This window comes from Pristiophorus japonicus, chromosome 11 (assembly GCF_044704955.1).
Source record: "Pristiophorus japonicus isolate sPriJap1 chromosome 11, sPriJap1.hap1, whole genome shotgun sequence".
Taxonomy (NCBI): Eukaryota; Metazoa; Chordata; class Chondrichthyes; family Pristiophoridae; genus Pristiophorus; species Pristiophorus japonicus.
The window spans coordinates 95218417-95246242 of record NC_091987.1 but is presented as its reverse complement, the minus strand read 5'-3'; the positions used below and the strand labels follow the sequence as shown (position 1 = coordinate 95246242).

General features: G+C 44.8%; 2 protein-coding genes across 2 annotated transcripts in view; one reads left to right on the top strand and one right to left on the bottom strand.

The window, feature by feature from the left end:
- mrap (melanocortin 2 receptor accessory protein) overlaps nt 1–27826 on the top strand; it is a 161997-nt gene that overhangs the window by 46096 nt on the left and 88075 nt on the right. The gene's annotated exons all lie outside the window — the stretch shown is intronic.
- On the bottom strand, nt 644–26535 carry mis18a (MIS18 kinetochore protein A). Its single transcript, XM_070893014.1, has 5 exons — nt 26338–26535; nt 14800–14863; nt 4417–4539; nt 1518–1617; nt 644–1122 (listed from the first exon to the last, which is right to left on the bottom strand). The coding sequence occupies exons 1-5, from the start codon at nt 26516–26518 to the stop codon at nt 994–996; spliced, it is 597 nt and encodes a 198-aa protein (XP_070749115.1). The 5' UTR covers nt 26519–26535; the 3' UTR covers nt 644–993.

The following is a 27826-nucleotide window of genomic DNA, read 5'->3' as shown; positions in this document are numbered from 1 at the left end:
AGTTTAACGAGTTTATTGAGTGATTTTTTTTTTTTTTAAAAGGAGTAAGTTTATGGAACACAGAATTTTCTACAGTTAAAGAAATCTGAGAAGATAGGCTTTGAACAGTAAGCACACTCTTTTTGCCCATACATGGAGAAAATGAGGACTGTACAAATCAAAGGAGAACCCAAGTGTACTCACTTTCATACTTACATAGCCAGATTGCGAGTGCCCTCTACAGATGGAAACAAGAAACTATTTTCATGCAGTACAATGGAAGTGTCTGGTACTGTTGAATGCAGCATTACACTACAAGAATGAGTTTTCTGCATAATGAACATTATTTTTGTGTGTTTAATATAAAATTGAAAGTAAAATATATATAGCTTTTCTTTTTAACCCTTTGATGACAGTTGTACTCTGCATGAAACTTAGATAAAAACAGCTTATTCCCAGCTTACTCTAAATTAAAGGGGAATTATAGTCAAGGAGTATCCTCGTTTCTGAGAAAGGGACTTTTTGCACTTTGAATAAAATAAAATATAAATATTTTAGAATGTGTATAATTAAAGAATAATTTGCATGTATCAAAACTATACAAACAGCTTTATTTTTCATATTGACTTGATTATACATTTACAGAAAAGAAACAAAACTGCAATTAAATATATTTTATAAAGACACTACTGGATCAAGATAAAATGTCTAGAGCCTGCCTCTGTTTAAACTTTAAACAAACAGATAAAGGATGTATAATCAGTATTAAAAGGTAGCTTATGATACAATTTTACAATGGGCAATGCTGATTAAATCATAGGTTTTTAAACATAATATGACGGAATCAAAGTTAAATTCAGCAGCTGGCATAATATTTGACAAATGGGAGCTAAGGTTTGTGGTTCTGCACCAAACAAAGCCATCATACCATCACACGGCAGAAGAACGAAAGGACTTCCCTAAAGATTGCTTGTTAATCTTCTGAGCTTGGGCATCTGTTGCCTGTGGATAGCTTCAAAAAGTGTTCTCTCCATCAGCATAAATTTTGGAATGCAATATTCTATTCGAATCATCCCGTAATGATTCTATCTTTTCTTCAACAACAGCAAGCCTTGCAATCATCAGATTCAGCACAGTTTGGGACTGTTGGATGCAAAATTGTATCATAAGGCTCATGTAAACAGCAAAATAACATGCCAAATTTGCTGAAAAAACACTTCGTTTTGTAGGTGATGCATCAAAATAATCCATCTTTAGAACAAAAACCTTTTTGTCAGTAATAAAATGTAATATGACAAATTACAAATAGTTATTAATTTGTTTGCCGGTAACTTCTGACAAAATAAAATACAATTTCTGACTGCATCTTATAGGGCCTGAATTTCAAAACTGCTCTTCAATTACCAATTTAAAGTACAAAATATTCAACTAAAGTTATTTTCTTCAAATGGTCCATTTTTATAGTCAACCAAAATTTTTAATTTGCAGAACAGCAAAGCAAAACCACTGCTAACAACCTTAAACTGAAGATCCTTTACCTTTGCTAGTTCTTCAAGGACTTTAACTTGAGTTTCTAGGACTACTGGCTTTTTTACCTCATCTACAAATTCTTCACTTATGGTGGAGCCAAGGACATAACTATGAAAATAAAGCAAAGATCATTTACAACTTGAAAAACAAATCATAGATAAATTAGGTAACTACTAATTATGAATATTACTTATATACTCAGATAAATGCACTCTTAGTAGTCACTTTCCTGGAGTCTTTCAAATGTTGAGTACCAAATTCATCAGGAATAAAACAGTTTTAATCTTTCTGTTCGACATGTCTATTTATCTTTTCAGTGCACATGGTACTAGCTTAATTGAATATCTACGAAGAACATGTGTCAGTCTTGGTTCAGTAGAGCACTCTCGCTTGAATCAGGTTTAAGATCCTTAAGCTCTAGAGACTTGAGCACATAATCTATTTGTCACGTCAGTGTAGTGGAGGGACTGCTGCACTGTTTTCGGTGCCATTTTTCAGATGAGACCATAAACCAAAAATCCCTGTCTGCCCCTTAAGGTGGGCATAAAATATCCAGTGGCAATATTGAAAAAAAAGCAGAGGAATTCTCCTGGTGTCCTGGCCAATATATATCCCTCAATCAACACCACCAAAAAAAAACAGATTATCTATTATTTTATCTGTGCTGTTTGGGGGGCCTTTCTGTGCTCAAATTGGCCGCCACATTTCCTCACATTACAACAGTGACTACAATTCCAAAGTCCTTTTTGGCTGGGAGATGCTTTAGGACATCCTGAGGATGATGCTATATAAATGAAAGTTATTTCTTTCTTCAAATGTATCATCCAATTTCCAAACCTCTTCTAAAGGCATTAACTCTTGCTCAGGCACGCTTCTACAATGCCAGTAACCCTCCAGTTCCTCATCCAATGGTCACTAGATTATTTGAGCCTGATCCACTCTTCAATTGGACATTCACATATGTGCACATTCCAACACAAGCCTTGCAAAGCATTGGAAGCAGGAACCCTGATGATTTATTTTAGCCCAGAGACACCGAGACTGTTTGTATTGCCCTACTGCTGAGATCAACTAACTCAGAATGGTTACAGCCCAGAAGGAGGCCATTTGGCCCATCAAGCCTGTGCCGACTCTCAGCTAGTCCCACTCCCACTCCTCTTTCCGCGTAGTCCTGCAAATTTTATTCGATGATTCTATGGTACCAATATGGACCACAACCTCTGGCTGTTTACCCTCCCCCCTCAGAATGTTCTGCAGCCGTTTAGAGACCTGGCACCAGGAAGACAGCATACCATCCCGGAGTCACGTATGCAGCCACAGAAACACCTGTCTACTCCCCTAACCTCGAATCCCCCATTGCTCTCCCACTCTTCTTCATCCCTTCGCCCCACCGTACAGCTGAGCCACTCATGGTGGTGCGGATTTGGCACTGGCTGTACTCCCCAGAGGAACTCGGAACCGAATACTGGTTGGAGAGCGAGATGCACTACCTGCCTTGTCGTCCTCTTTTTTTTTTCTGGCGGTCACCCATTCCCTCTCTGCTTGCACACTCCTTATCTGCAGGGTGACCACCTCCTGAAACATGCTATCCATGAAGCTCAGCCTCGCGGATGCACCTCAGTGACGCCAGCTGCCGCTCAAGTTCCAAAACCCCGGAGCTCGAGCTCCTCCAGCTGATGACACCTCCTGCACACATGGTTGTCCAGGACACGGGAAGCACTGTGGATTTCCCACATGGCATAGGATGTGCATTCCGTGGGACTGAGAATGCCCTGCCATACCTCTAAGTTAATAGCCTATTAACTTAGAGTCTTAAAGGTCGGGCCTACCTTTATTTCAGGATGCTTCTCTTGCTCTTAGTTAAAGTCTCTATTCACACAATTATCTATACCTTTATTAATTAGTTTATCTAGTTACATGAGAGAATAAAACACTTAATACTCACCCACCTACCTGCAGTCCAGTGACGTCACTCCTTGCTTTTGCTGTTCTTTTGGAATTTGGTGCCCCTGTGCTCTTTATCCCGTGCTGCTGTCTCTGCTGCTGATTCGTTCCAGGTCCGCTGACCTTGGGCCCTGCGCTCTTTATCCTGTGATGCTGCCTCTGCCGCCGATTCCTTTCAGCATCAATAGAAGAATTTAACCTAGGATCTCTGGGTCATCATGCTTTAATGCTACATTAGGTGCCTCTTCTTCCCCTCGCCTTGTTATTATATTCTTAGTGGCATCTGTGTTAGGGCAAGTTTGATGTTCTAAATTGTTAGGCTATGGAACAGAATTGATAGTTGGCTTGCAAAGTCGATTCTTAATCTTGGATCACAATGCCCCTTTGTTGAGAACAAGCCTGTATGGGATATAAAAGTAAAATACCTGGGCTTAAGCTCTCTGGACTTAGATGGATGGGGTGTGTCACTACAAGGAGAGTATGTGCATTCTAGACAAACAGAAACCCTAGTTGTATGGATTTCTCAGCAGTTTGGTTTTGAAATTCCTATACATGGTGATGGGCTTTAATATGTGCCAGATACTCAGCTGACCCAAAAAAGTGGCTTGCATTACATTTTTAATTGGCTACCATCTTATGAATTCAGTCCAGCCAAGGTTGCGAATATTGAAAACATCTATTTTTTACCTTTAAAAATCTAACAGATTCACACCTGTAGCATGGTTTTTAGAACTCAAACACTGGCAAAATTCAGCAATTAGTGGAACTATATACGTAAATGACCATTGTGGTCATTTGGAATCCTCTCTAAATTGACATCAAACTTTTAAAGATGTAGCATATATCTACAACAGTTGGGGAGATTAATTTTATGCTCTGCCAATTGATCTGCAATCGATAGATTTCACACATTGGCCAAAGGGTACATTGGTGACTGATTTGTTTTTATATAGACATACTTGCCTGTCAATATAGGTCACAGCCAAGCAATACATGTTCCGTTTGAAGTCGAGGTGGACTGGAGTGCAAAGGTACATTCTACCCAGTAACAGAGAGCAGCCACAACAGGATAACAACACATAAATGCTGGTAGGAGGGAAACATAAAAGTTAAAGAAATATGAATATACATAAATTAAGTACAGGAAAAGACCAGCTGGTCTATCGAGCCATCGGTGATATACCATCATGGTGTGACTTCTACACACCATCTTCCTCCCCCACTTACCACAATTTCCCAGGAGAGCCAAAATGAATGCTTGCAGTAAATCCACACACTGCATATGCTGGCAACCTGTTCCAGAAATCCAAGACCCTTTGTGAAAAGCAGTACCTAACATTTAAACTAGTTCATGCTCATGGAACTTTTACTTGCGTCACCTAGTTCTCCCTAACCTATCTAGCTTGAATAGCCTATCCATATGGATTAACTACTCCTTTAATTGTTTTAAAGGCCTCGATCAAATCTCCTTGTAGTCCACATTTTTCCCAGAGTTAAAAACCCCAGTTTTCTAAGCCTACTATGGTAACAGAGAGCCTTTGAACTAGTTATCAATCTAGTAGCCCTCTTTAGAACATTTTCTAGGGTCTCTATGTGAAGGGACCAAAAGTAGACATAGTATTCTAGAGACAGATGAAACTTGATAGAGAAACATGAAGTGAAACATGAAACATTTTGTTGAGGGGAAAAAAAAGACATATACAGTAAAAGGTAAAATATTTAAAGTAGAAGAGCAGAGAGACATAGGGGCCCAGAAATGTAAATTTACAAAAGCGCGAGGACAACCTGAAATATTTTAAAAAGCATATGGGTTTGAAAGTTTTATAAACAGGGACATACAGTACAAAGCAGAGATAATGCTAAAGCTCTACAAATCATTGGTTGGGCCTGTTAGAATACAGTGTCCATTAAAAAAATTGTTCACTGAATGTTGGCAATGCTGCAAAGTCTGCATATATTGTCCATCTTGATCTATATCTTGGCTATCTAGGGAAATCAGGGATAGTATTAAAGCCAAGGAACTGGCATACAAATTGGCCAGAAATAGCAGCGAACCTGGGGACTGGGAGAAATTTAGAACTCAGCAGAGGAGGACAAAGGGTTTGATTAGGGCAGGGAAAATGGAGTACGAGAAGAAGCTTGCAGGGAACATTAAGGTGGATTGCAAAAGTTTCTATAGGTATGTAAAGAGAAAAAGGTTAGTAAAGACAAACGTAGGTCCCCTGCAGTCAGAATCAGGGGAAGTCATAACGGGGAACAAAGAAATGGCAGACCAATTGAACAAGTACTTTGGTTCGGTATTCACTAAGGAGGATACAAACAACCTTCCGGATATAAAAAGGGTCAGAGGGTCTAGTAAGGAGGGGGAACTGAAGGAAATCTTTATTAGTCGGGAAATTGTGTTGGGGAAATTGATGGGATTGAAGGCCGATAAATCCCCAGGGCCTGATGGACTGCATCCCAGAGTACTTAAGGAGGTGGCCTTGGAAATAGCGGATGCATTGACAGTCATTTTCCAACATTCCATTGACTCTGGATCAGTTCCTATGGAGTGGAGGGTAGCCAATGTAACCCCACTTTTTAAAAAAGGAGAGAGAGAGAAAACAGGGAATTATAGACCGGTCAGCCTGACCTCAGTAGTGGGTAAAATGATGGAATCAATTATTAAGGATGTCATAGCAGTGCATCTGGAAAATGGTGACATGATAGGTCCAAGTCAGCATGGATTTGTGAAAGGGAAATCATGCTTGACAAATCTTCTGGAATTTTTTGAGGATGTTTCCAGTAAAGTGGACAAAGGAGAACCAGTTGATGTGGTATATTTGGACTTTCAGAAGGCTTTCGACAAGGTCCCACACAAGAGATTAATGTGCAAAGTTAAAGCACATGGGATTGGGGGTAGTGTGCTGACGTGGATTGAGAACTGGTTGTCAGACAGGAAGCAAAGAGTAGGAGTAAACGGGTACTTTTCAGAATGGCAGGCAGTGACTAGTGGGGTGCCGCAAGGTTCTGTGCTGGGGCCCCAGCTGTTTACATTGTACATTAATGATTTAGACGAGGGGATTAAATGCAGTATCTCCAAATTTGCGGATGACACTAAGTTGGGTGGCAGTGTGAGCTGCGAGGAGGATGCTATTAGGCTGCAGAGTGACTTGGATAGGTTAGGTGAGTGGGCAAATGCATGGCAGATGAAGTATAATGTGGATAAATGTGAGGTTATCCACTTTGGTGGTAAAAACAGAGAGACAGACTATTATCTGAATGGTGACAGATTAGGAAAAGGGAAGGTGCAACGAGACCTGGGTGTCATGGTACATCAGTCATTGAAGGTTAGCATGCAGGTACAGCAGGCGGTTAAGAAAGCAAATGGCATGTTGGCCTTCATAGCGAGGGGATTTGAATACAGGGGCAGGGAGGTGTTGCTACAGTTGTACAGGGCCTTGGTGAGGCCACACCTGGAGTATTGTGTACAGTTTTGGTCTCCTAACTTGAGGAAGGACATTCTTGCTATTGAGGGAGTGCAGCGAAGATTCACCAGACTGATTCCCGGGATGGCGGGACTGACCTATCAAGAAAGACTGGATCAACTGGGCTTGTATTCACTGGAGTTCAGAAGAATGAGAGGGGACCTAATAGAAACGTTTAAAATTCTGACGGGTTTAGACAGGTTAGATACAGGAAGAATGTTCCCAATGTTGGGGAAGTCCAGAACCAGGGGTCACAGTCTGAGGATAAGGGGTAAGCCATTTAGGACCGAGATGAGGAGAAACTTCTTCACCCAGAGAGTGGTGAACCTGTGGAATTCTCTACCACAGAAAGTAGTTGAGGCCAATTCACTAAATATATTCAAAAGGGAGTTAGATGAAGTCCTTACTACTCGGGGGATCAAGGGTTATGGCGAGAAAGCAGGAAGGGGGTACTGAAGTTTCATGTTCAGCCATGAACTCATTGAATGGCGGTGCAGGCTCGAAGGGCTGAAAGGCCTGCTCCTGCACCTATTTTCTATGTTTCTATATTGGAGGCCCTATCTTTCTTGAGCTTTCTATACTTTTCTGTTCTTTCGTAGTCTATATACGATACGTGATTAATCTTATGGGTATATTGAGAACCCAAGGTAAGCTGTATTGATGTTCGTATCATGTTTTGGCAACTGATTTTTTATTCTTCATATCCTTCCACAACAGAGAATGGGTTATTGCATTCTTTACAGTATTCAAATCCATTTACAGATTTGGACTTCAATTCTGCTGCCACAAAAAAGTGACTGTACATCTACTATCAATGGATGAGAACGGAAAGTGTTACTGAAATTTGGTAGTATCCTGAGAGGCGCACTGACTGAAGAGTTTAAAAAAAAAAATCTGAACCTAGAAGGAAACCGACCCTCCATCTAGCCAAGTCCAAAACGTGTGATACAAGCAGCAACGATCTCTCTGCCAGTATTGGGGAAAAACAAAGAGCATGAAGTCTGAACTTCATATGAACTAGAAAGATAAATGATGAAGCTATTGACAACACATGTTTGGTATACAGTCTCACTTGAATCAATGGAAGAATGACAATACTCCTACAATGAAAATGCTCAGTGAAGAAAATTGAGCCCCTTAGCCAGTAAAATATGTTGTTTGTACCAGGGAACTAGCACTATTTTGTTCATAGTTAAGTCTAAGCCTACCAGTACCATTTTCTGAACCTTCCAACTTATCTACGTCGTGAGGAAACATCACAAGGTTTCCAACTGAAAAGTCGCTTACAAACATCCATCCAACTTTCCAAATTAAATATATTGGCTAAGATAGCGGCAAGCGAACAGTGCTCACCATTCATTACGCTTACAGCTGCACACAGACATTTAGTGGGCTTTGGTACGGCAACTTAGAAATCCATTTCAGTGCAGCATCCTCTACCAGGGATCTGCAACAGCCTGTCTCTTCAACCAATCAGATTGAAAAATCCTTACGCAGACATACACATTCTAAAGCTGGAAGTGTAATTTAGAATTTTTAATTCAATGTAAAATCATGTACAAAAAGTGAATTTTAGAGACAGAGAGAGAGGGAGAGACACAAAGTTTTTTAAATAAAATCGGCAACAATTAAAATCTGAAGGAATTAGATTCCACACTTGTAAAAGTAAATTATCAGTGCCAGTTAGGTTGTTTGGTAGTAATTTAAACTTAGCACCAATGTTCCCATAATCTGCACGGCCATGCAGTGGTCTGGAGGTCCCTCGCAGGCCAGCTCTTAAATAGAAAAACCTCGCATACGTGGAAATTAAAAGGGCCCTGCACCCACCCGAAAAAGTTAGAGGCAACATTGCTGGCCACACCGTTAAAAGTTCACTTACACTTGAATGGACAAGCCCTAACTTTTTTTTTAAGTGTGTTTACTGGGATCTAGTGGGCAAGTGGGTCCTTTGCTTTTTGTGGCATACATCAATGACTTGGATTTGAATGTTGGGGGTATGATTAAGAAGTTTGCAGATGACACTACTGTCATGTATCTTACATTATTATATATAACTGTATCCTAACATGCTATACATGACTGTAATAAGATATGACCTGTAACCACCAGTATACCACCACTTGCAAGAGACAGGTATATAAGGACAGGTCTCAGGCAAGTGCAGCATTCCAGAGCTGTGAAATAAAGTTGCAGGTCCAGAGTGACCTTGACTTCACAATATGCCTCGTGTGAATCTGTACTGAGGGGACAGGATTTTACAGTGGCGACGAGTTACGGGATTACAGAATCCACAGAATGGCAAACAACGGATCAGATGAAAAGTACAATGCGGGAGACAATTGGGAGGACTTTATAGAAAGGCTCCAGCAAAACTTTGTAACCAAAGACTGGTTAGGAGACGACAAAGCAGACAAGAGAAGAGCCCATCTCTTGACCAGCTGTGGCTCGAAAACATACGCTTTAATGAAGGATCTGCTGGCACCCGAGAAACCAGCAATCAGGTCGTTTGAAGAATTGAGCACACTGGTAAGAGACCACCTGAAGCCAGCGAGCAGCCTACACATGGCCAGACACAGGTTCTACTACTACAGGTGCTGTGTGGGCCAGAGCATACCCGACTTCGTGGCAGAACTTCGGAGGTTGGCTAGTTTATGTGAGTTCTCCGATGAACTGAGGAGAGAAATGCTGAGACATTTTCATTGAAGGAATAGGCCACGCAGGCCTATTCCAAAAGCTCATAGAGACCAACAACCTCTAGCAGCACTGGTTGCACAGACATTCTTGGTAGGGGAAGAAGAAACGAGGTTGATTTACAATGCAGGTACGACGGCTAACGAAATATCGGAACAAGAAGTTCACAGCATTAAACAAGCTGCTACCCCCACACACAGACAAAACCAGGAGAACAGGCTCTCGACAGCAGGCAGTGGTGCCAGAAGCCATCAAGGGCCACAGGAACGGCCGTTCACACCTCATCAACCCACAATGCGAGCAATCAACTACAAACTGAGAGAAGCTCAAGAGAGATCAGCCAGACGCAGCTTATTCTTTGCAAGCAGTCTATGCTGGAGGTGTGGGGATGGGCACTCATCAAAGGGATGTCGATTTCAGCAGGCTGTTTGCAGGAACTGTGAATATACAGGGCATTTGGCCCGCATGTGCAAAGAACCGGCAGCTCGGCTGGTATACGAATCGGATGGGTCGGAAAGCGGATCAGAAGATGGTGGGGAAAGTACCCGGGACACCGATGTACAGCGGGTCAACACGATCAATGGCCACTGCTCCTACAACAGGACGCCTCCTATAATGATGAGGGTCCTACTCAATGGGATACCTGTCAACATGGAGCTGGATACGGGAGCGAGTCAATCTCTCATGGGCGCTCAACAATTTGAACAAATGTGGCCGCATAAAAGAGACAGACCAAAACTCACAAGGGTCGACACCAAACTAAGGACCTATACCAAAGAAATCGTACCAGTCCTCGGCAGCGCCATGCTCTCTGTCACACACAAAGGGACAGTGAACCGATTTCCCCTGTGGATTGTCCCCGGAGACCCCCCAGCACTGCTGGGGAGAAGCTGGCTGGCAAAACTAAACTGGAAATGGGATGATGTCCATGCCATGTCATTCGAGGAACGGACCTCCTGCTCAACAGTTATAAAGCAATTTGAACATCTCTTTCAGCCAGGTGTGGGCACTTTCAAAGGGGTCAAAGTCAAAATCTACATCACACAGAATGCTAGACCAGTCCATCACAAGGCCAGAGCTGTACCCTATGTGATGAGGGAAAAGATTGAACACAAACTAGACAGGCTTCTGCGGGAAGGCATTATATCACCTGTGTAATTTAGCGACTGGGCAAGTCCCATCGTCCCAGTCATGAAGCCTGATGGATCCGTACGAATCTGTGGGGACTACAAATCTACCAGACACAGAGTCTCCCTACAGGACCAGTACCTGCTGCCCAGAGCGGAGGACTTATTTGCCACATTGGCTGGAGGTAAACTTTTCTCAAAACTAGACCTCACATCTGCGTATATGACGCAAGAATTGACTGAGGAATCCAAGCTACTCACCATCATCAACACACATCGAGGCCTTTTCATGCACAATCGATGCCCATTCAGCATCAGGTCGGTAGCTGCCATGTTCCAGCGCAACATGGAGAGTCTGCTCAAGTCCATCCCAGGGACGGTTGTATTTCAAGACGACATACTTTTCACTGGCAGGGACATCGACTCCCATCTCCGTAATTTGGAGGAAGTACTAAAGCGGTTGGATCAGGTAGGCCTACGAGTCAAGAAATCCAAGTGCCTGTTTCTCGCACCCGAGGTTGAATTTTTGGGCAGAAGGATTGCCGCTGATGGAATCCGCCCAACAGAGTCCAAAACAGAAGCAATTCGCCTGGCACCCAGGCCCCGGAATGTCTCAGAACTGCGCGCCTTTCTCAGGCTACTCAATTACTTTGGGAACTTTATGCAGAACTTAAGCACGCTGCTGGAGCCTCTCCACGTGCTACTCAGGAAGGGGTGCGATTGGTTTTGGAGGGATGCCCTGGAACGCGCCTTCAATAAGGCACGCAACCTTCTGTGTTCCAACAGTGTTTTGACTTTCTTTGATCCAGGTAAAAAGCTGGTTCTCACATGCGATGCATCAGCGTATGGGGTCAGGTGCGTTTTGCAACATGTCAATAGTGTGGGCAAATTACAACCCATAGCTTATGCCTCCAGGTCACTTTCGCGGGCACGGAATTGTAGAGAAGGAGGCGCTCGCGTGCGTGCACGGTGTCAAAAAGATGCACCAATACCTTTTTGGGGCCAAGTTCGCGTTAGAAACCGACCACAAGCTCCTCACGTCCCTCCTATCCGAGAGCAAGGCAATAAACGCCAACGCCTCGGCGCGAATTCAACAGTGGGCACTCATGCTGGCATCCTACGACTATACCATAAGGCACAGACAACTGTGCCGACGCGCTCAGCAGGCTACCCCTGGTGACCACGGAAGGGTCTGACGACCAGGACTGTGAGATAGTCATGGCAATCAATGCCTTTGAGTCCACAGGTTCGCCCATGACGGCTCGCCAAATCAGAACCTGGACGGCCAGCGACCCCACGTTATCCTTAGTAAAAAGATGTGTCCTAACCGGTGACTGGGCAGAGGCTCGCGATGCCTGCTCCGAGGAATTAAAACCCTTTCACAGGCGCATGCATGAGCTATCACTACAAACAGACTGCCTGATGTCATGCCTCTGTGAGGCAGAGAGGCATTTGTCCGGGAGCTCCACCGCGAGCACCCGGGGATCGTTCTCATGAAGGCCATAACCAGATCCCACGTCTGGTGGCCTGGTATTGACGCGGACTTGGAGCTCTGCGTCCGAAGGTGCACCATTTGTGCCCAACTCAGCAATGCCCCAAGGGAGGCTCCCCTGAGCCCCTGGCCCTGGCCTACCAAATCGTGGTCGTGGGTGCACGTAGACTATGCGGGCCCATTCATGGGCAAAATGTTCCTCGTAGTTGTAGATGCATTTTCAAAGTAGATCGAATGCACCATTTTAAACTCGAGCACAACCTCCACCACTGTGGAGAACCTCGCAACCATGTTTGCAACGCACGGAATCCCTGACATATTGGTCAGTGACAATGGTCCGTGCTTCACCAGCGCAGAATTCCAAGATTTTATAATTGACCACGGCATAAATCACGTCAAGACGGCACCGTTCAAGCCGGCCTCCAACGGCCAGGCAGAGAGATCAGTGCAAATCATTAAACAAGGCATGCTTAAAATCCAAGGTCCCACGCTGCAGGGTCGCCTGTCGCGACTGCTGCTGGCATACAGATCTCGTCTGTACTCATTGACTGGGATCCCCCCCATGCAACTGTTGATGAAAAGGATTTTAAAGACAAGGCTCTCATTAATCCTCCCAGACATGCACAAAATCGTTGAGGCAAAGCGCCGTAAGCTGACTGAGTACCATGACAGAAATTCGAGGGGGAGATGGAATGAGATAGGGGACAAAGTGTTTGTACTAAACTATGGCAGGGGTCCCAAATGGCTTGCAGGGACAGTAACGGGCAAGGAAGGAAACAGACTACTGGTAGTACAAATAGACAATGACAAAACCTGCCGGAGACATGTAGACCAAGTCAAAAGCAGATTTACCAACAACACTGCGGAACCAGAGGCAGACTACAATGTGGAACTCGCACCACACCTGGTGGACAGAGAGAACAACCTGAGAAAAGGGCAATCCCAACAGACAGCCCAGGCGAGTCAACACTCACACCAATTGAAACAGACAGCCCAGGCGAGATACCAGCAACCACACCCAAAGAAAAACAGACACCAAGGCAAACAACTGAACCACAACTCAGACGCTCCACGCGAGAGCGTAGTCCACCCGAGAGACTGAACCTATAAAGACAATAAGACCTTGGGGAAGGTGATGTCATGTATCTTACATTATTATATATAACTGTATCCTAACATGCTATACATGACTGTAATAAGATATGACCTGAAACCACCAGCATACCTTACCACCAGGGGTGCACTTGCAAGAGACAGGTATATAAGGACAGGTCTCAGGCAAGTGCAGCATTCCAGAGCTGTGAAATAAAGGTGCAGGTCCAGAGTGACCTTGACTTCACTACATACCTCGTGTGAATCTGTACTGAGGGGACAGGACTTTACAACTACAATAGGTTGTGTGGTTGACAATGAAGAAGAAAGCTGTGGACTGCAGGAAAATATCAATGTACTGGTCAGGTGGGCAGAACAGTAGCATTTGGGGAGGTCTAACAAGGCAAGAAAATACACATTAAATGGTACAACACCGAAAAGTGTAGAGGAACAAAGAGACCTTGGAGCGGAGGTCAACAGATCCCTGAAGGTAGCAGGCCAGGTAGATAAGTTGGTTAAGAAGGCAAATGGAACACTTGCCTTTATTAGTCGAGGCATGGAATACAAGAACAAGGACGTTATGCTTCAACTGTATAAAACACTGGTTAGGCCGCAGCTGGAGTACTGTGTGCAGTTCTGGTCACATTACAGGAAAGATGTGATTGCACTGGAAAGGGTGCAGAGGAGATTTACAAGAATGTTGCCTGGACTGGAGAATGTTGGCTATGAGGAAAGATTGGAGATGGTGGGTCTATTTTCTTTGGAACAGAGGTGGCTATGGGGAGACCTGATTGAGGTGTAGAAAATTATGAGAGCGCTGGATAGAGTGCATAGGAAGGACCTGTTTCCCTTGGCAGAGGGGACAACACCCGGGGTGCAGAGATTTAAAGTAATTGGTGTAAGGTATAGAGGAGATACAAGGGGAAATGTCTTTACCCAGATGGTGGTGGGAGTCTGGAACTCACTACCTGAAAGGGTGGTAGAGGCAGAAAGCCTCACCGCGTTTAAAAAATACTTGGATGTGCACTTAAAGTGTCATAACCTACAGGGCTACGGATCAAGAGCTGGAAAGTGGGATTAGGCTGGATAGCTCTTGGTCGGTCGGCATGGACACGATGGGCTGAAATGGCCTCCTCAAGTGCTGTAAATTTCTATGATTCTATGAAGTACCACAACTTCATGTGTTTGAATGCTGAATCTTTTGGCGAGGTACCGGAGTAAAAACTTGTGGAGGAACAGGACAAATCGGACAGCAACTTCCTGATTTGCATGTTTAACTGCACGTGTGCGGACAGTGGAAGTTGCTGTCTGATTTACTCCATAGTAAGGGTGAGTGCCGATAGCCTCACCGTTATTCTTACCGCAAAATAAAGGCCATTATCTACTGTATAGAGAATATAAATCGAAGCAAATCTTTCTTCATTTAGCTTTCGATGACCAGCTCAAAATGTTGCACTCATCAATATTACATACTTACCAACCGGACTCATCTTCAGTGTCTACCTTCTGTTCTTTGTCTACAAGGATGTTTTTAGTGACACCTATAAGAGGGCAGCAAGTTATTAGTTTACAAGTTCAGAATTCAGGCACAATATTCACAAAGTACAGCAAAGAGCACAGAAGGCCATGTTCTAGGAAAATCTTATCTGTTCAACCAGTTAAATACATGAGAGGTCAGAATAAGCGGATCTATCTTCATTCAAAGTCTGTAAAATCTCACATTTATAACCTTGGAGTGCATCATTTCAATAACTTGTGTGCTTCATTTCTGCTTTCAGCTTCAGAAATGGAAATAGAACAGAACAATCGGAGAAACAAAACCTCCAATCATAGGCTGCATCAATATAATTTAAATTCAGGCAAAACAGTTACATTGATATTTTTTCACATGTTTTAATACAATGTGCTGACATTGTCTGTAAGTGATGGCATAACACGGAGTTTATAACATTACAAGCAACAAAAACGCTGCCTTCCAAGCAAATACATTCCTGCAAATTATGTTATATTTACTATTTTGCTTTGTAAAACCATACTTTCAATTGAAGCAAAGCTGACAAGAATCTTGACCTAGTGTAATTAGAATTTTTAAAATATAGACTTGGGCTCAATTTTCCCCAGTGATTTGTGCCATTTTTTTTGACCTAAATTAAAAAAATCAAAGTTTCCCCAATCTTTGTGCCCCAGCGTAACTCAGTTGCGATTTTTAAAGATTTGGGTTTTTTTTGCGTCACGGGGGCGTAACCTGATGCGCCAGTTTTTCACAATAGTTTGGCCAATTTAAATTTCTCCTAGGATGGTATGTGGCCACTCCAGAAAAACCTTCTGGGTACTTAAGGAAAACCAGTGCACATTAAAATTTTGGCGCAGAACGCCATTGTTTTTAGGCAAAGTTTTGCAGGGAGCCAAGAACACATATGCATAAATTAAGCTTAAATTTTTAAAACTTAAAATGCAGGAAGTGGAAGTTTAGTGGAAATTTTTAAGTTTTGATAGTTTTAAAAACGTCTCCAAACCAGGCTCGAGGGTCGGCTAACACAATCGGTCCCTCGCCCAGACACAGGGGCTCGGCTTGAAAAGAAGCCCAGCGGGGGGGTTCCATTGTTCCCCAATAATTGCGCCTGTTCAGACCTGGGTGTTGTCCATACTAGGGTGTCGACCTTGGGGAAAGAGAACAAAGAACCTTGTCCTGCTTGCCATTTTGAGCTTTTTGCAAAGGTACAATTTAATCATGGGGGCAATACTGACAATGTCATACCTTGTACAAGCCTTCTGCATGCTGTTGCTGCGGAGGAGACAATTGATTCAATGCCATCGCATGAGGAACCTCAGAGCACGTAGGGTGATGGGGCAGGAGGCCTTACCCACGTCGGGTTTAATCGAGACAGGTGCTCATACGAGTGAGGCAGACTGTGTCAGAAGGCTGCGTTTCCGCAAAAAAGTTGTAACTGAGATCTGTGAGTTAGTAAAAGCAGACCTGCAACCTAGAAGAGTCAGGACTGCTTTGTCAGTTGAAGTGAAGGTTACACCTGCATTTTTATTCTATGCATCTGAATCGTTATAGGCCACAACTGGGGATGTGTGCTCCATTTCTCAACATGCAATACATGTCTGAATTCGGCAGGTGACGGTTGCCCGGAGGAATGACTACATAAAGTTCCCCATGACCGCCCAGGCAATGCGTGAAAGGGCTTCTCCAGGATTGCTGGCTTACCAAGTTACAGGGCTGCATTGATTGTACCCACATCGCCTTGCAAGCACCTTTGGAGGATTCAGATGTACAGGAACAGAAAAGGCTTTCACTCCGTTAATGTGCAGCTCGTGTGTGACGACATACATCGCATCATGTCAGTTGATGCAAGATACCCTGGGAGCACCCATGATGAGTTCATTCTACGCGAGAGCGCTATATCTGCTATGTTTCAGCAGTAGCCAGAAGGGCAGAGCTGGCTACTGGGAAACAGAAGCTGACTGGGAATGTAACATGTCGCACATTGCGACGTGCAGCATAATAGAGAGGACCATTGGCATCTTGAAGCAGCGTTTCCGATGCCTGGACTGTTCCGGAGGCTACTTGTAATACTCCCCTGATATTGTTGGTCAGTTCACTGTTGTGTGCTGCATACTGCATAACTTAGCCATCATGAGGCAGCAGTAGCTGGTAGAAGAAGACCCACCTGAGGTGAGAGTGGATGATGATGAGGAAGATGCAGATGACGAGGAGGACGAGAAAGCCATGCAGCTACCTGAACCCGGAGCATGACGGAGGAGGGTGGGCCGCCATGCCCCTTTAACGATTGCTCGAGCCTTGCGCCAGCAGCTCATCCATGAACACTTAGCTGCCTGAAGGCTCAACGGCAACTATTCCACATGGACCATGTTGACTGTTTGGACCTATTCCGTAATGTTGTGTTGTGTTAATGGAACAAATAATGGAAATGATTCTCGTTTACTTCAAAAAGGTGTGTTAATAATGGAATAATGTAAATGATTGTTATAATTTAAAATATATTTTATTCAAAAGTTTAACATTTGTTTGTACTTAACTAAAAATATTCTTGTATCAAACTTTAAAGTTTTCAGTTAAGATCACTTACAAACTTTTAAACTTGTAAATTTATATAACCTACAAAAAACTTTTAATTTGAGAACAGTTACAACAGTAACAATAAAAGTTGTGCTTGGTCTTGGTGACTCCACCCCTGCCCACAGACGGTGGCGCAGCATTTCTTGGGTTGGTACCAAGCTTATTCTTTCGAACATCTTGGGCAATGTGCACTTCTTGATTTGGGGGAGGGCCTGGCTTGGGCATCTTCAGAGGCTGGTCTGGGAATTGCAGTGGCATTTGATTCTGTAAATGGGCGCAGAGTCGGGGCGTGTTCTCGTATTGCCGCAGCTAACTCAGACATTCCCTGACTCCCTCCCTCATGTGCCCCGAGTGCCTCAACTACCTCCAACATTCCCTCCCTCATCTTCGCTGAGTGTCTCAGCTACCAGTGACATGCCCTCCCTCATGTTGAGCAACAATGTGTGAAGACAAACGGAGGTCCCTTGCAGTCAGATTTAGGTGAATTTATAATGGGGAACAAATACTTTGGTTCTGTCTTCACACTGAGGGTCTAGTGAGAAGGAGGAACGGAAGGAAATCCTTATTAGGCGGGAAATTGTGTTAGGGAAATTAATGGGATTGAAGGCCGATAAATCCCCGGGGCCTGAGAGTCTACATCCCAGAGTACTTAAGGAAGCGGCCCTAGAAATAGAGGATGCATGGTGATCATTTTCCAACAGTCTATCGCCTCTGGATCAGTTCCTATGGACTGGAGGGTAGCTAATGTAACATCACTTTTTAAAAAAGGGAGGGAGAGAAAATGGGTAATTATAGACCGGTTAGCCTGACATCAGTAGTGGGGAAATGTTGGAATCAATTATTAAAAATGAAATAGCAGCGCATTTGAAAAGTACTGACAGGATCGGTCCAAGTCAGCATGGATTTATGAAAGGAAAATTATGCTTGACAAATCTTCTGGAATTTTTTGAGGATGTAACTAGCAGAGTGGACAGTGGAGAACCAGTGGATGTGGTGTATTTGGACATTCAAAAGGCTTTTGACAAGGTCCCACACAAGAGATTGGTGTTCAAAATTAAAGCACATGGTATTGGGGGTAATGTACTGACGTGGATAGAGAACTGATTGGCAGACAGGAAGCAGTCAGGATAAACGGGTCCTTTTCAGAATGGTAGGCAGTGACTAGTGGGGTGCCGCAGGGCTCAGTGCTGGGACTCCAGCTATTTACAATATACGTTAATGATTTTGATGAAGGAATTGAGTGTAATATCTCCAAGTTTGCAGATGACACGAAGCTGGGTGGCGGTGCGAGCTGTGAGGACGCTAAGAGGCTGCAGGGTGACTTGGACAGGTTAGGTGTGCGGGCAAATGCTTGGCAGATGCAGTATAATGTAGATAAATGTGAGGTTATCCACTTTGGGGGCAAAAACACAAAGGCAGAATATCTGAATGGCGGCAGAGTAGGAAAAAGGGAGGTGCAACGAGACCTGTGTGTCATGGTACATCAGTCATTGAAAGTTGGCATGCAGGTATAGCAGGTGGTGAAGCCGGCAAATGGTATGTTGGTCTTCATAGCTAGAGAATTTGAGTATAGGAGCAGGGAGGTCCTACTGCAGTTGTACAGGGCCTTGGTTGAGGCCTCATCTGGAATATTGTGTTCAGTTTTGGTCTCCTAATCTGAGGAAGGACGTTCTTGCTATTGAGGGAGTGTAGCGAAGGTTCACCAGACTGATTCCCGGGATGGCAGGACTGACATATGAGGAGAGACTGGATCGACTGGGCTTGTATTCACTGGAGTTTAGATGAACGAGGGGATCTCATAGGGACATATAAAATTCTGATGGGACTGGACAGGTTAGATACAGGAAGAATGTTCCCGATGTTGGGGAAATCCAGAACCAGAGGACACAGTCTAAGGATAAGAGATGAGCCATTTAGGACTGAGATGAGGAGAAACTTCTTCACTCAGAGTTGTTAACCTGTGGAATTCCCTACCGCAGAGTTGTTGATGCCAGTTCATTGGATATATTCAAGAGCGAGTTAGATATGGCCCTTATGGCTAAAGGGATCAAGGGGTATGGCGAGAAAGCAGGAAAAGGGTACTAAGGTGAATGATCAGCCGTGATCTTATTGAATGGTGGTGCAGGCTCGAATGGCCTACTCCTGCACCTATTTTCTATGTAACTACCCGCAACCTTCCCTCCCTCATATGCATCGACATTGTTTCAGCTGACTGAAACATTTCCCTCCCTCATGTTCCTGGACAGTGTTCCCAGACAGTGTTCCCATTTCTCGAGAGAGTGTTGTTACTTCTCCCGATACCTCATCACCCACCCCACTGATGGTGTCCAGGAGTGATCGGGTAAGGTCAATGCTCTCCATACATATTGCCAGCATCTGAACCATATCTGTTAGATCCTGCACCTCAGGAGAGCGCTGTTGAACTCTCCTTCCCCTCCTCACTCTGGGTGTGGCTCGCTGCATCCTACTGGGACCTGCAGCCTCGGATGGTAGGGCCCTGGGTGTGCCTCGCTGCACCCCACTGGGACCTGCAGCCTGGGACAGTGGGACCCTGGCGTGCCTCGTTACACCCCACTGGGACCCGCAGCCTCGGACAATGGGAAACCATGGAATGTCCCACCAACACTCATACCACTCAGGGAAGGAGCTGGACCTCAATGGACGGCACTTGCACCTCCTCCAGAGTGAGTACAACAGTGGGGGCTTCATCCATCACCTCCCCCTCACCAGCATGCTCTTGGTCTGGAAGGTGGGATTGGAAGATGTTCTCTTGTGGCTCGTCCGCATCTGAATCTTCTTCTGCATCGGCATCTGCCTCATCCGGGTTGGCCCCAAGTTCTGCAAAATATAACAGAACAGGCAAATGGCTAGCAGCAGGGGGGGGGGGGTGGGCGGAGGGGCAGGGTGGCATGAGTAGGGGCACACAGCGCAGGCAGCAGGCTCATTTGAAGGACCACGATGAATGATGGCACATTGCATCAACCGAAGCGTAGCTGACGGAGACATCCCCATGAACCGAAGCATGGCTGGCCCGCGCAGTACTTAGCATTTAGCAAAGCCAGACTGTGGAGTGTGGGCCCAGCTTGTGCAGTAGTGGTTGCTTTTCTCCAGGCAGGACCAATCAAAGCAGCGACCCTCTCTTCCAAGGGTGTCAGTGGCTGCAGATTTGACGGGCTTCCTCCTGTTCGAGTTCTTTCTCGTTTATTGTGTGCCACCTTCCTCTGCAAAGATGAAAATATCACTTTTTAGAGAGGGTGTCTTTCTGCTGGGTGGGACATATAATAGCTGGTCACATTTACAATTGCAATTTCATTGAATAAATGAAAATATTACTTACACTAACTACTTGACCAAGGTCCTGTCACTTCTTTTTGCAGTAGCCTCCAGACCTTGGGGTGGTCACCATTGCACAGTAATCTTGTGCAAGTTGTTTTCAGCATTTCTTCATTTCTTTTTGTGGAACTTTTGTGAGACCTCTACTGGTGTCCAGCTCCTGCCATCTGGCCTCAATTACAGTAACCAGTGCCTCGACTTCATCCTGCAAGAAATTCTTGATTCTTGCGCCGTGTTGCATCTTGTATTGCAACTTCAATTTTTACAATGAAAATGAAAGTTCTCACACACAACCGGCTCTTTAAAAATGGCCGAATACAGATCGGGAGCTGTACTGGGCATAGCAGTCACTTCAAAAACGTCCTTTTTTCCGCGCATGCGCAGAAGGGGGAGGGGAGGGAGAGGGAAGAGATTGTTTTTTCGGTGCAGACATTAGGCTCCCCTCCCCCCCACAAGCTACAGGACAGGCGCCGCCAATTTCAAAAGATAGAATGGGGAAACTTGCAATTTTTTTTGGAGTAGTTGGGGCCAAGAAAAACGAGCGCAACTGTGGCAATATGCCAAAAAAACTGGCACTGGGAAAATTGAGCCCAAGATGTCTGTTAAAACTAACGTGGGGTACCGCAAGGTTCTGTGCTGGGGCCCCAGCTGTTTACACTGTACATTAATGATTTAGATGAAGGGATTAAATGTAGTATCTCCAAATTTGCGGATGACACTAAGTTGGGTGGCAGTGTGAGCTGCGAGGAGGATGCTGTGAGGCTGCAGAGCGACTTGGATAGGTTAGGTGAGTGGGCAAATGCATGGCAGATGAAGTATAATGTGGATAAATGTGAGGTTATCCACTTTGGTGGTAAAAACAGAGAGACAGACTATTATCTGAATGGTGACAGATTAGGAAAAGGGGAGGTGCAAAGAGACCTGGGTGTCATGGTACATCAGTCATTGAAGGTTGGCATGCAGGTGCAGCAGGCGGTTAAGAAAGCAAATGGCATGTTGGCCTTCATAGCAAGGGGATTTGAGTACAGGGGCAGGGAGGTGTTGCTACAGTTGTACAGGGCATTGGTGAGGCCACACCTGGAGTATTGTGTACAGTTTTGGTCTCCTAACCTGAGGAAGGACATTCTTGCTATTGAGGGAGTGCAGCGAAGGTTCACCAGACTGATTCCCGGGATGGCGGGACTGACCTATCAAGAAAGACTGGATCAACTGGGCTTGTATTCACTGGAGTTCAGAAGAATGAGAGGGGACCTCATAGAAACATTTAAAATTCTGACGGGGTTAGACAGGTTAGATGCAGGAAGAATGTTCCCAATGTTGGGGAAGTCCAGAACCAGGGGTCACAGTCTAAGGATAAGGGGTAAGCCATTTAGGACCGAGATGCGGAGGAACTTCTTCACCCAGAGAGTGGTGAACCTGTGGAATTCTCTACCACAGAAAGTTGTTGAGGCCAATTCACTAAATATATTCAAAAAGGAGTTAGATGAGGTCCTTACTGCTAGGAGGATCAAGGGGTATGGCGAGAAAGCAGGAATGGGGTACTGAAGTTGAATGTTCAGCCATGAACTCATTGAATGGCGGTGCAGGCTAGAAGGGCCGAATGGCCTACTCCTGCACCTATTTTCTATGTTTCTATGTAAAGTATTAACGGTGCTGGATGGATAAGTTTGACACCAGGGCTTATCTTTTGGAATGTTTAAGCTCAGGGTGTGGGGTGCCTTTGTTCAAAGTGCGATATTGTATGATTTATTTTTGGAAACTTCAATATTCTGAGCTATTTTAGACTTGTCAAGTCAGGTCTCTGAGAAGAGAGTGTCTTGCACCAGTCAAATGGGCATCGGTTGAGAGACTTTCTGTTCCAGGTAATTTCAAAGTGTGCAGATGTGCATTTGCCATTTTATACTGTATTTGTAGTGTTGAGTTCATGCCCAAAAGGCCAGCACACCATCCCTAAAATGTTAATATGAAATCAGTGCAAGACTCCAATCCCTTGCAGAAACTGTATATTTAAGGTGAATTGCCATGCTAGAGAAACGAAAGACTAAGTGCTCAAGACAGCATTGATACCAGTAATCTTTCAGTTAGTGTCCAGTGCAAGCCTCATTTCCTCACCATTCCTTATGTATGGTGCTTGTAACCATGTGTGTATAGGATTCATTTTGTGGAGATATCTGCCTGTCCCTCCACTATTCAATGTTTAGTGTACTGTACAACTTCATGACTATGATTTATTCTGTATGCCGGTTTCTTCTTCTCCCCCTCATCTTATTCATACAGTACACGCAACCTCATTGCTGCATGTGACTTTCACAGTATAGGCCTGTCTCTTTCCCATTCTCTTAACCTTACACCACGTGCAGCCTCACTGCATGCAATTCTCACTCTGTAGATGCCAGTGTGTGAGACTCTCATAACATAAGAAATAGCAGTAGGCCATAAGATCATGGCTGATCTGATCATGGACTCAACTCCACTTCCCTGCCCGCTCCCCATAACCCCTTATCGTTTCAGAAACTGTCTATTTCTGTCTTAAATTTATTCAATGTCCCAGCTTCCACAGCTCTCTGAGGCAACGAATTCCAGATTCACAACCCTCAAGAACTTTTTCCTCATCTCAGAATAAGGGGCTGCCCATTTAGAACTAAGATCATGCCCTCTAGTTCTAGTCTCCCCCATCAGTGGAAACATCCTCTCTGCATCCACCTTATCAAGCCCCCTCATAATCTTATATGTTCCGATAAGATCACCTCATTCTTCTGAATTCCAATGAGTAGAGGCTCAACCTACTCAACCTTTCCTCAAGTCAAACTCCTCATCCCCAGAATCAACCTAGTGAACCTTCTCTGAACTGCCTCCAAAGCAAGTATATCCTTTCGTAAATATGGAAACCAAAACTGCACGCAGTATTCCAGGTGTAGCCTCACCAATACCTTGTATAGCTGTAGCAAGACTTCCCTGCTTTTATACTCCATCCCCTTTGCAATAAAGGCCAAGATTCCATTCGTCTTCCTGATCACTTGTACCTGCATACTATCCTTTTGAGTTTCATGCACGAGTGCCCCCAGGTCCTGCTGTACTGCAGCACTTCGCAATCTTTCTCCATTTAAATAATAACTTTGCTCTTTTGATTTATTTTCTCCATCTCCTGCTCTTTACTATTCTTATACAGTACACAAACATGCCATTAAATGTGTGACTGTCAATCTGTACGTGTCTTATTTCCCCAAAGGCACCCCATTCCTTATTATTTGTAGCATATAATTTATGCAACCTACTCACTGCGTATCTGACTTGCTCTGTATATGCTTACTTGCGTGTGTTTCTCACCCCCCCCTATTTTTTATTGGCCCAGAATTTGCAGTGTGTAGGTAATAACAGCAAACAAACAGCGTTCGCTGTTATTACCCCTTTGAAACTGACCGCAACTTAAGGATTTAGCGCATGCACATACTAATGCAGAAATCCTGAAGTTGCAGTCAGTCATTCACTGCTCCGACACTGGCTGCGTTGTGCACCCAACTGCCCTCACCTCCCCTCCGCCAGCGTTCAGTGTAATCAGGGACATCAGTGAAACGGACAAAAACTTGGGCTTCTGCGTGGTAATATCATTGTTAATTATCCCATTAAAAGTTAAACCCTTTTGGATTAGGTGTGACTGGGGTTTTAATAGTGTATTGACTGCTAAACAAACAGTATTGCCCTGAACAAACTAACTTTAATTTTGTGCAGCATCAAATTTATCCATTTTAATAAAAAATACAATCAAGAAACTTTAAACATTTGGTTTTAATTTTATTTTAAGTTTATTCAACATTTTTTTTCAGGTTTACCTTTCCCCATGCGAGAGCCCGAATCTTTGTTTTGCTAACATTTTTTTTAAGTTCGAAGGTTATTCACTTCATGGGTCCCGTGAGAATTCTGCATTGTGATTGGCTGCTTAGACAGCTTGACGACACCACAGTACCTTGCATTAGGGATTCCCCATTAACTTGCACTGATCTCAACTGAATGTTGGAAATGCCAAACTTCTCACCACACAGATCGCAAGATCCTTGTGGGAAGCATTCTTTAGGGCCAGAGAACTATTTTGCTTCACTGCGGACCACAAATTACAGGCCATTGTATACCATACACCCCCCTCACTTTGTATATCTGTATCTCTCTCTTCCTCCTATTCTGTATAGTATACAGTACACACCTCCCTATTCCTTATTATTTAGTGACAATACACATTCCCTCAATGTATATCTGTATTGCTTTCCCCTATTCCTGAGTCACAGTGAACAGTACATGTCCCACTGTATGCATATCACTCTCCCCCACTCCTTACTATTCAATGTACCATGGACCACTTCCCATATCTCGGGAGCTTCCTATCAATAAGAGCAGGCATCGACGACGAGATCGAACACCGCCTTCTGTGCTCCAGTGCAGCCTTCGGCCGCCTGAGGAAAAGAGTATTTGAAGACCAGGCACTCAAAACTGCCACCAAGCTCATGGTCTACTGGGCTGTAGTAATACTCGCTCTCCTATATGGCTCAGACATTGACCACGTACAGCAGGCACCTCAGGTCGTGGAGAAAGATCACCAACGATGTCTCCGCAAGATCCTACAAATCCCCTGGGAGGACAGGTGCACCAAAATCAGCATCCTCGTCCAGGCTAACATCCCCAGCATTGAAGCACTGACCACACCCGATCAGCTCCATTGGGTAGGCCACATAGTTCGCATGCCAGACAAAACTCCCAAAGCTAGTGCTCTGCTTGGCTCGGCAAACGAACCAAAGATGGGCAGCGGAAACGTTACAAGGACACCTTCAAAGCCTCCCTGATAAAGTGAGACATCCCCACTGACACCTGGGGGTCCCTGGCCCAAGACCGCCTCAAGTGGAGGAAGTGCATCCAAGAGGGCGCTGAGCACCTAGAGTCTCAATGCTGAGAGCATGTAGAAATCAAGCGCAGGCAGCGGAAAGAGTGTGCGGCAAACCTGTACCACCCACCCCTTCCCTCAATGACTATCTGTCCCACCTGTGTCAGTCTGTTGCTCTCGTATTGGACTGTTCGGCCAAAGAACTCACTTCGAGTGGAAACATATCTTCCTCGATTCCAAGGGACTGCCGATGATGATTCCTTATTATTCAATGTACCATACACACCCTTTCACTTTATATATTTCTCTCCCTCTATTCCCTTCAGGCAAAGGGGAAAAAGACAGGCATACATCATGAACGTCATGAACACAATAATGAAGTTGTGTGCATTGTATAAATAAGACACTGGAGGGAGAAAGAAACCAACAGAGTAAATCATACCGTGTACTCCTAAATTTGAGAGAAAGGGTCTCGGGTTTAGCTCCCATTTCTCTCTCCCATTCCTATTTACAATGCACAGTGCACGCTCCCCATTCACAATGCACAAGCCTCACTGTATATCACCCCATTCAATCACAGTGCACACCCCACACTACTCCTATTCAGTGTCCCTCCCTCTCGCTCCCTCCGGGCGGGCGGGCCGGCCGGGCCTGCCTGCCTGCCTGCCTGCCTCCCTCCCTCCCTCCCGGTCTCTGCGCCGGTTGAGTGCCGCTCTGTCACTGACTTTTCAGGTAGATTATATTCTCTTTCGGGTTGGCGCCGACCCAGGCCAGCGAGTCTCCAACCGGCAGTCGACACTGAGTGCACAGGAAAACCACCGGCAGATCCGGGTCGGCGCAAAAAATGCGCGAGTCCTTGGTGTCATCTTCCTCGTCCGTTAACAAATCCACCGTCACTCCCGCCATCTTTCAAACCGCCAACCAACGCCAGTTCTGCGCAGCCGTCGACAATACGTCAGACCACAATTTACATAAAATGTGCGCATGTGCGGTCGAGCGCTGGGATTAAACAACAAAAACTTGTCTTTATATAGCGCCTTTAACGTTGTAAAATGTACCAAGGCACTTCATAGTAAACATAGAAACATAGAAACATAGCAACTAGGTGCAGGAGTAAGCCATTTGGCCCTTCGAGCCTGCACCACCATTCCATAAGATCATGGCTGATCATTCCCTCAGTACCGCTTTCCTGCTTTCTCTCCATACCCCTTGAGCACCTTAGCCACAAGGGCCAAATCTAACTCCCTCTTGAATATATCCAATGAACTGGCATCAACAACTCTCTGCGGCAGGGACTTCCATAGGTTAACAACTCTGAGTGAAGAAGTTTCTCCTCATCTCAGTGCTAAATGGCCTACCCCTTATCCTAAGACCGTGTCCCCTGGTTCTGGACTTCCCCAACATCGGGAACATTCTTCCCGCATGTAACCTGTCCCGTCCCATCAAAATCTTATACGTTTCTATGAGATCCCCTCTCATCCTTCTAAACTCCAGTGAATAAAGGCCCAGTTGATCCAGTCTCTCCTCATATGTCAGTCCAGCCATCCCTGGAATCAGTCTGGTGAACCTTTGCTGCACTCCCTCAATAGCAAGAACGTCCTTCCTCAGATTAGGAGACCAAAACTGAACACAATATTCCAGGTGAGGCCTCACTAAGGCCCTGTACAAGTGCAGTAAGACCTCCCTGCTCCTATACTCAAATCCACTAGCTATGAAGGCCAACATACCATTTGCCTTCTTCACCGCCTGCTGTACCTGCATACCCGCTTTCAGTGACTGATGAACCATGACACCCAGGTCTCGTTGCACCTCCCCTTTTCCTAATCTGCCGCCATTCAGATAATATTCTGCCTTCGGGTTTTTGCCCCCAAAGTGGATAACCTCACATTTATCCACATTATACTGCATCTGCCATGCATTTGCCCACTCAACTAACCTGTCCAAATCACCCTGCAGCCTCTTAGCGTCCTCCTCACAGCTCACACTGCCACCCAGTTTAGTATCATCCGCAAAATTGGAGATATTACACACAATTCCTTCATCTAAATCGTTAATGTATATTGTAAAGAGCTGGGGTCCCAGCACTGAGCCCTGCAGCACTCTACTAGTCACTGCCTGCCATTCTGAAAGGGACCAGTTTATCCCGACTCTCTGCTTCCTGTCTGCCAACCAGTTCTCTATCCACATCAGTACATTACCCCCAATACCATGTGC